The following is a 10,077-nucleotide window of genomic DNA, read 5'->3' on the forward strand; positions in this document are numbered from 1 at the left end:
GTTGCCCGGTAATGATGGCTTATCAATATGCAGTTAAACTGCCAATCAAATATATATGGTCAAGCCACTATAATACAGTTGGAGTTGACAGGATCCAGCCCTCCCTAAAATAAGAATTTTTTATTTTTTGACCTTTTACAATTTGTAACTATTTTTATTATAGGTAAAATTATACTTTTCCCCCAAAATGACAATTTTGATTTTGTCTTTTAAAAAATATAAATATATAGACTATTAAAATAGAAAAATCACATTTTAACTCTCATAAAAATATATAATTTAATTCTACCCTTAACCCTCAAAAAAATTTCTCCCCAGACTATCGAAGATATATCAATAAGGTCATTCCAATATTAAAATCACTCATTTAACTGTTAAATGAGATGTCAAATCTTATGTGTCATAGTTTAAAATGAGAAGTTTAAAGAAAATTGAATATTGCGAAAATAGTTTTCTAAGCTTTTACAAAAGCTTCATCACCCAATCTCCCTTTTTCGGTTTTACTTTCTTTGCGCTTTTAATTTTAAAAGTTATGTGGCAACCTTTTATTTTCTTTAAATTTTCATTTTAAATTATGCCACAAAAGATTTTGACATGTTATTTTAAGATTAAATTAACAGTTTAGTAATTGAAGGACATAATTGATATACCATCAATGGCTTGAAGATGTAATTAAAACATTTTAAAATTTGAGAATAAATTTAAAATGAAAGTCATAATTTAGGGATATCTAGCGCAATTAAATCTATTTTTAGAATAATTAACTCTTATTTAATAAATACAATTATCCTTTGTCAATATATGGTTGCATGTATGTTTGTATGTCACTTTATAATTAGTTAAAAGAATTCGGATGGATAACCTTCTTTTAAATTTTTTACATAAACTATATAAGTTAAAATGTTTTAATTTATAATTATTTAGCTTTAATTCAGTTAGTATCGATATTATAATCATACAGAAAAATCTGAATTTAAATATATTAAAATATATTATCATTTTATTTAAAGATTAAAAAGGAAGTATAATAATTTTCAATATTATGGCAAGCGGAACAAAACAACCTAAAACTAAATACTTGAAAATCAGTGATTGGCACATTAAACATGACGCTTTAGCTCAATCGACATTTTCCCTTTCCTCCATCCTGACTGGGAACCCACCTTTCATCTTCGATGTTAGATAAACAACAAACGATGGCTGAAACCCATCCTCCACTGCCGGCACCACCTTGAACTGCCTTAGAACACCACTCACCACCCTTTTCATCTGCAAGAACGCCATCTCCTTCCCCAAACAAAGCCTGGGTCCCGCCTGGAACACTGGGTAAGTATATGGATCTCTCCCCGCAAAGATCCATTTCCCCGCCCCATCTCTCTGCAGCCATCTCTCTGGCTTGAACTCTGCCCAATCCGATCCCCATATCTTCTCCATCCTCCCCATCGCGTAAGGATGATACGTCACCACCGTTCCTTTCTTCACAACCGTCCCGTCCGGTAAAATATCGTCGTCCACCGCCGTTTTGCTGTCCAATGGGACTGGAGGGTACAGTCTCATGCACTCGCAAAGAGCAGCATGTGTGTAAACCATGTCTTTAACTTCCTCAAACACCGGCATACCGGATTTCCCTTTGATTTCTTTGAGAATCTCCTTTTCAACTTCAGGGTTCTTGTGTAATAACCAGAAAAACCACGTCAAAGCAGCCGATGTTGTGTCACGGCCGGCAAGTATGAAGCTGATGACAATATCCGTCGCGAAATTCTCGTCCGTATGGCCTGAGGTCAAGAACCTCGACAACAGATCAACAGATTCCAAAGACGATTTATCAGCCAGCTCCTGTTTCTTCTCCCTTACAATCTTCCTCGCGAAATCACGGACTTGAGTGACCGCAGTATGGAGTCTTTTCTCCGATCCCACATTGAAAAATCGCTTGATTTTCCAAGCTATGCTAAGAAAAGCACGAAACCTTTTGCTACTTATATCAGTTGCATCTTCAAACGCTTCAGCAAACTGCGCCGACGGTAAAGAAGGCAAAAGACAGGCAGGGTCAAACCCAAAAGCGATCTTACAAACGTTGTCAAAAGCGAATCTCTGAAGAATCTCTTGCAAGTCAAGCACGGACTTATCGACAACAGCATCAGATAACATCGGAATCAAACGGTCGTGAAGCTCAGTATCAACCACGGTTTGCACGAATTTACGAAGCGACTTGGTGTTGAACTCGTGGCTAGAAACTTGTCTCTGGTACTTCCAAGACTCGCCATCGACGTTGAAGATGCCGTGGCCGAGAAAATCGAAGAGAACGCCCCTGGAGACAGGGCCCTTATAGTAGTTGAAGAAATGGGTCTTGAGCATGTGCTGGACATTGGCGGGGTTGGCAGTGAAAATCTGGCGACTACCAAATAAGTTGTGGAGGGTGAAAGTTGCAGAGGGAGAACTCTGGAGGATTTCGGTAGTCCATTGCACACGGTTTTCTCGATTGGATTTGATAGCGAAATAGGAACCGATAATCGGGTAAGATTTGGGGATATTTGAAGGAGATGAAGCTGATTTCTGGGATTTCGACGTTCTTCTGATGATGGTTAAGATTAAAAATGGGAGAGCGAAAAGCAACAAGGAAGTAAACAGCTGAGTAAACATCATGATGCTAATGACCTTGAGGTTTCGATTCATCATAGATTCACCAAATATATAGACCGAAAAACGTGTTGTACGGATTATCTGGAATTCAATTTTCTTATTTTTTTGAAAAAGGGATTTCGTCACGGATGAGGGAAGATGAGTAATAAAAAGAAAAAGACAAAGGAATACAATTAGGGTGAGCATTCGGTCGAATCGAATCGAATCGAATCGAGTTAATCGAGTTTTCGAATCTTATTTTATCATCTTAGCTTTATTTGAATTTTTCTCGAATCGAGTCGAGTGAGATGGAATTCGAATCGAGTCGAGTGAGATGGAATTCGAATGGAATCGAATCGAATATATTTGTTCGAGTTAAATTTTAAAAAATAATTTTGGGTCCTTGTAACTATTGTCACCCATCGTAATAAAATTTGACCACCTTAATCAAATTTTTATTAACTTTCATCACCTCATAATTTATTTATTAATTTTTATATACTGGTTAGCTTCTTTGCTTGCTTAGTTGTTTCAATTATCTTCAGATTCTTGTCACTATGTATTTTGGAATTAAAAAATATATTAAGGGTCCGTTTGATTGCCAGTAAAATATTTTCCGTAAAATGATTTACGGAAAATGTTTTACTTTTCGTAAAATGATTTATTGGAAAATATTTTACGGTGTTTGATTGAATCATGTAAAATATTTTTTTTGTTTGGCGATTTCTGAAAATATTTTCCGAAAAATTATTTTACATATATTAATATATATTAATAAATTTTATATTTTAAATTGTTTTTACATATATTGCAACGATTTATTTATAATTAAATAAATCAATTAAATATATAATAATACTCAATTATTAAGCTATAATATTAACCGTCATAAATTAAAAACAACCAAAGTCAAATAAATCATTTGTAATTGTGTTATAAAAAAATAAAAAACAAGGATTGAACAATTATAAATTAGCTTACAAACTACAATTAAATACTAGAAATTAATAATATTTGTAGCGACCTAAAAATTTGGGGTACGGGCGCTAATTGAAGTGATTATTGAAAATTTAAAAACAGTGTCTCGATTTTATTTGAAAAGGAGTCGCCACCGATCTTTTTTCTAGGTGTGATCGAACACCTAATAAATTCTCTTTTTAGAAGAAAAATTTATTTTTAAATTTTCCTAAAAAAGAGGTAATTTTAGGTCTGCGTGAAAATCCAGAGAAAATTAAGGGTTCGGGAGTCGGTTACGCGCGAGGAAGGTATTAGCACCCTCGCGACACCCAAAATTGGTATCTTGTTAAACGCGCGTTGTCTTCATTCTCAAAAATACGAGTTCAATTTAATATTAGATCATAATCCGATTGAAATATGAGAATTTAAAAAAATACGAGAATTTTGAAGCACAAATTTTTTTTTTAAAAAAAACGAAATTTTTGAAACACGAAAATTTTAGAAACACGAAAAAAAATTTTAACACGACAATTTTTGAAACACGAGAATTTTTTGAAATACAAATTTAAAAAAAAAACATGACAATTTGTGAAACACTAGAGTCGTTGAAAACACGGAAATTTGTGAAAAAACGAAAATTTTTGAAACACGGAAATTTTTAGAAAACACGAAAATTTTGGATCTCCGGAATTTTTGAAAACACAAAAATTTTTGAAACACCGGAATTTTTGAAAACACGAGGATTTTTACAACACGAATTTTTTTTAAATACGAAAATTTTTGAAAACACAGAAATTTTTAAAACATGGAAATTTTTGAAACATCAAAATTTTTGAAAACACGAGGATTTTTGAAAACAAAAAAAATTTTTGAAAACGCAGAAATTTTTAAAACACGGGAATTTTTTGAAAACATGAAAACTTTTGAAAAATAGATTTTTTTTCTTAAAAAAAACATGAGAATTTTGAAAAACGGAATCTTTTTTTTATTTTGATTTTGTTAAAACACAAATATTTTCGAAACCACGGAAAGATTTTTTTTACACAAACTTTTCGATTTTTTATTAAGCACGTATCGTATTTAACACGAACCAGTGATATTCACTCAACATAGCAATGAAATCAACAAATTTGTGTCAAACCGATTCGTTGCCTTATTTTTTTGAAAACGCGAATATTTTTTGAAATAGAAGAAAAATTTTTGAAGACACGAAAAATTTTGAAAAATATAATTGTCGAAACCGTTTTTTGAAAACAAAAATTTAGTTGTCGACTTTAAAAATAAAACTGGAGTCGCCACCGATCCTTTATTAAGGTGTGATCGGCCCACCTTAAAAATATTTTGGCCTCACAATTTTGAGAAAACGAGTTCGGAGTCGATTCACATACGAGGAAGGGTTAGCACCTCGTAACGCCCAAAATTGGTACCAAATTGATTATTTAATGTCTTAGTGTCGAAGGTTTAAAAAGATTTTAAAATCAACTCAAATGATGGAATTTGAAAAAGGATAATCAATTGCTCGAGTCATGTACAGAAATCGAGTCCCAATACGTTAGGGTACAATTCCTCATAATGCCCAAACTTTGAATATCACTTTTATTTTATACGAAAATCTTCATTTCGAGAAAGTAACATGCCACACCAATACGTTAGGGCACAACAAGTTAAGTTCCCAAAAATGATTTTTATGCATTTTGAATAAAAAATATTCTCGGTCATTTAGGATTGACAAAGAAAATTAGAACCCAATACGTTAGGGCTCAATTTCCCTCGAAAATCCCAAACTTCCAATAATGCTTTATTAAAAAAAAACCTTTAGATCAAGAAAATAACTTTGATGAATGGTTAAAACCAAAATATATTTTCAAAAGGTATGCTAAAAGTTAATATACAATATGATCTGATCCTTTAATTTACTGACATATCTGAATAAATATTTGCAAATATATATATAAATACAATATACCATAAATTTGCAAACATGTGTACACATATATTTAATGCACATATACAATGATACATATAAAAGATGAAAAAAATGCATGTATGTATGAGTATGAAAATCGTAAAAATAAAATAAAAGTATAAAGATATGCATATGTGTATATATTTACAAAGAAAAAAATGTATAAGCATATATATATATATATATATAAAGTATATAAAAGTAAAAAAATAAAAAAATGTATGTATATGTATATATATTTACAAAATAGAAAAATAAAATGTATAAGTATATATAAATAGGCAAATCATGAAAATTTGCATACGTATATATTCAACTACATTTATGTATATATAATAATGGGATATAGGAAAGAAATAAAATATATTTATAATAATTTTAAAAGATAAAAAAAAATGAAGATTTCTTCATTTGTGCATGAGCATTTGGTACAGCACCCTGGGAATGGTGTAAGAGACCAAGAAGTTTCACATCCTATATCCTCGAATTGTGATAGCAGAGGTTTGAAAAAGGTCAAATCTTTCTACATTGAGTTACAACGGGAAAAAGATGGTTCAAATTTTGCGTCCCAGGGGATCAAACTTAGGGGTTTACAGTGGGGGCAATCTGGTCAAATGTTTCTTTGGAGATGCCAGCCGAGCAAAGAGGCGCTATAGCGCATTTGCGATTGAACCTTAATAAACTTGGAGTAATGATAACTCAAGCGTTAAAATATCATTTTCATGACATTCTACATTCATTCAAATGTCATTCATACATGTCTAGTTAGGAGCATTTGATTCATTTGATCATGACATCCTAGGCATAATTAGGTTCATAAAATAAATCATACAGGTCACGTTCCACAGAGAACAGGTCGGTGGAATCATAAAGCCTTATCTCCCTGAGTTGCAGTGGAGCAGGTTGAAAAAAATGATCTTGTCTTCATGTACTGGCGTGAAGTAGATCAAATACACAGATTTTATCTTCCCATACTGGTGGCGAAATAGATTGAGGAAAACAGATCTTGCCTCCCTAAGCAGTAGTGAAGTAGATCGGAGATGGCGGATTTTACCTCCCTGAAGTTGTAGTGGAGTATATTGAAGCCAGTAATCCTATCCCCCGGTCGACAGTGGAATCGATCGAAGAAAGCAGCGTGAAGTAGATCAAAGTCAACAGATCTTGTCTCCCCATACTGGTGGTGGAGTAGATCAAAGAAAGCAGATCTTGTCTTCATGTACTGGCGTGAAGTAGATCAAAGAAACAGATCTTGTCTCCCCATACTGGTGGTGGAGTAGGTCGAAGAAAACAGATCGTGTCTTCATGTACTGGCGTGAAGTAGATCAAAGATAGTAGGTCCTATCTTCCTATATTGGTAGCAAAGTGGATCGAATATACATCTTCCCATACCGGTGCAAAGTAGATTGAAGATTCTGATTTTGCCTCCTAAGCGATAGTGGAGCGGATCGAAGATGGCGAATTTTACCTCCACAAGTTGCGATGGAGTATATTGAAGCCAGTAATTCTACCTCCCCGGTCGGCAGTGGAATCGATTGAAAAAGCAGATCTTGTCTTCATGTATTGGCGTGAAGTAGATCGAAGAAAGCAGATCTTGTCTTCCTATACTGGTGGAGAAGTAGATCGAAGATACAAGTCTTATCTCCCTGAAGTTGCAGTGGAGTAGACTGAAGTAACCAATCCAATCTCCTTGAAGTTGCAATGGAGTGGATTAAAGCCGCAGATCGCATCAGACTTATCTTTAAGTTGTAGTAGAGCAAATTGAAGCTACAAGTCTTATCTCCTGAAGTTGCGATGGAGCAGATTAAAGATAGCAAATTTTGTTCTTTTGAGAAGCTACAAAGTCTGAACCTTATCTCCCGACATTGCGATGGGGTTGATCGAAACGCTAGTTCTGTACCTCTGAAGATGCGATCGGAAGGAATGAAGCTATTTGAAGAAGAAAAGCACCAAGAAGTCGAGGCTTAGCAAGGTGGGCACAATTGGTCATTAGTCTTTGCTCTATTCCGTTACGACAATGAGCAAAGAGGGCATTATATAAACCCAAATGTGCCCAGGCCCAATCTAATACCCATTTTACATTATAATACTCGGGCCCAAACCAACAAACAATACGGACCTCATTAAAACTAAAAAGCAAAAAGAAAACCCTAGCGACTATCGCCTAGCCACAAGACCTCGCGCCTCAGCAGACGTCCCAAGCGCCGCCGTCTGGGGCCGATCCTCCCTATGTCGCGACGTACACTGCAAACACGGACTCAAAAGAGTCCAAAATAAAAGAAACAGGAAAAAGCAGCCTTTGGTTTTGATTTTTCGGCTATATAAGGCCGACTTTTATTACATAATATGGGGTTTTGGGGACAAAAGAGAATCAGAGAGGAAAAAAAGGATTTGAAAGAGCGAGATCCGATAATTTTGAAATAAAAAGGTCTTTTTATTTTTTTCAGTTCATCATTCTTAATGATTCATTTTTTTATTTATTTTTTCGCTTAAAATACGAAAAAGAAAGAAGGGAGACTTACCTTTTGCCGGAGTCGTCGAGCTGGTGTCCCCTCCGACGAAATTGGGGCGTGGGCTGAACGGCGGCCAAAGGGTTAGGAAACCCCAAAAGAAGCAGTTTCTGCTTCAAAGGGAAGGACCAAAATTTGTTTTTTAAAACTTCAAGCTGGGCAATGATGGCACTGTTTAGTTTGGGAGTTCACGCATATCAATCCTTAATGGGGAAATTGCGCGCCTAGCCCTTCCTCTTTTGCTACATGTTTCAATCAAGTTTTTTTATTTTTAAATTCGGCCTAAATATTTTGCTCGCGTGACGATTTAATCCATGTCACGCTCTTTTTATTTTGATTTTGGCCCAAAAACTTTGTGTGATTTCGATCTAGTTCCTTATTTGTAATTTGTTATTTTCAAATTAATTGTTTTATTATTGTCCTCGTTATTATCTAGTATCATCATTATATCATCGTCATTCTTGTCATAATCATCACATTTATGCATTCTTTTTACAATATACGTATTTTACATTTTATATTATATGTATATATATATATATATATTCATGTTATTTTATAGTATATACATTTCATAATATTTATACATTTTCTATGATATACATGCATTTTTTTATCTTTTAAAATTATTATAAATATATTTTATTTCTTTCCTATATCCCATTATTATATATACATAAATGTAGTTGAATATATATGTATGTAAATTTTCATGATTTGCCTATTTATATATACTTATACATTTTATTTTTCTATTTTGTAAATATATATACATATACATACATTTTTATTTTTTTACTTTTATATACTTTATATTATATACATATATATATGCTTATACATTTTTTCTTTGTAAATATATACACATATGCATATCTTTATACTTTTATTTTATTTTTACGATTTTCATACTCATACATACATGCATTTTTTCATCTTTTATATGTATCATTGTATATGTGCATTAAATATATGTGTACACATGTTTGCAAATTCTTGGTATATTGTATTTATATATATATTTGCAAATATTTATTCGTATATGCTGTAAATTAAAGGATCTGTATCATATTGTATATTAACTTTCTTGCTCTTTCTAAATACAAGAGAATAAATTCACAAAAGCAAATTCCCATTTTCATTTGATCATTTGGGTATTTTTTGCTTTTATTATTCTCTGGGGGGTTAGGGGTTTTGATTCCATGGCTGCAGTGGCTGATAATTCAGGCGAGGCAGCAGTAGCTAATGGAAACAACAATTTGGTTGTTGAAACATCCAAATCAGAATCAAAGGAATTCAATGTGCAAAAGCTTGTTGATATGTTCACAAAGTTGAATCCTTTAGCCAAAGAATTTTTCCCATCATCTTATCATCATAATCCCACCAAAACTGGTGATTTTAATCAGGCTCCTGTTAATAAGCAAGGCAATGAGAATTTCCCCAATGGAAGGAGAAGAAATAACTACAACCAGGGTAGAAGAAAGCTTAATGGGAAAGCTTTTCGTGCTCAAAAGGTCTTTTTTTTTTTTTTTTAAATGCATGTATATCATAGAAAATGTATAAATATTATGAAATGTATATACTATAAAATAACATGAATATATATATATACATATAATATAAAATGTAAAATACGTATATTGTAAAAAGAATGCATAAATGTGATGATTATGACAAGAATGACGATGATATAATGATGATACTAGATAATAACGAGGACAATAATAAAACAATTAATTTGAAAATAACAAATTACAAATAGGGAACTAGATCGAAATCACACAAAGTTTTTGGGCCAAAATCAAAATAAAAAGAGCGAAAAGGGACCGAATCACAATGCGCGTGAAAGGAAGGGGACCAAAAAGAAATTTTCCCAAGTTCTTTGAAGCATCGTGCAAAGGACATGGATTAAATCGTCACGCTTGAGCAAAATATTTAGGCGAATTTAAAAATAAAAAACTTGATTGAAACATGTAGCAAAGAGGAAGGGCTAGGCGCGCAATTTCCCATTAAGGATTGATATCGTGA

The 10,077-nt window shown here is 33.0% G+C and overlaps 1 protein-coding gene across 1 annotated transcript; it reads right to left on the reverse strand.

Annotated features, from left to right (window-relative positions):
• Positions 1-980: 980 nt before the first annotated feature.
• Positions 981-2,691, reverse strand: LOC105784338 (cytochrome P450 94A1). The gene has a single exon (XM_012610195.2). The coding sequence runs from the start codon at positions 2,674-2,676 to the stop codon at positions 1,120-1,122; it is 1,557 nt and encodes a 518-aa protein (XP_012465649.2). The 5' UTR covers positions 2,677-2,691; the 3' UTR covers positions 981-1,119.
• Between the last annotated feature and the right edge of the window lie 7,386 nt (positions 2,692-10,077).

This window comes from Gossypium raimondii, chromosome 7, assembly GCF_025698545.1.
Source record: "Gossypium raimondii isolate GPD5lz chromosome 7, ASM2569854v1, whole genome shotgun sequence".
Classification (NCBI taxonomy): Eukaryota; Viridiplantae; Streptophyta; class Magnoliopsida; order Malvales; family Malvaceae; genus Gossypium; species Gossypium raimondii.

Bases quoted from the DNA above. Each gene is read 5' to 3' on its own strand.
- LOC105784338 (XM_012610195.2), bottom strand. From the start codon at position 2,676: ATGATGAATCGAAACCTCAAGGTCATTAGCATCATGATGTTTACTCAG.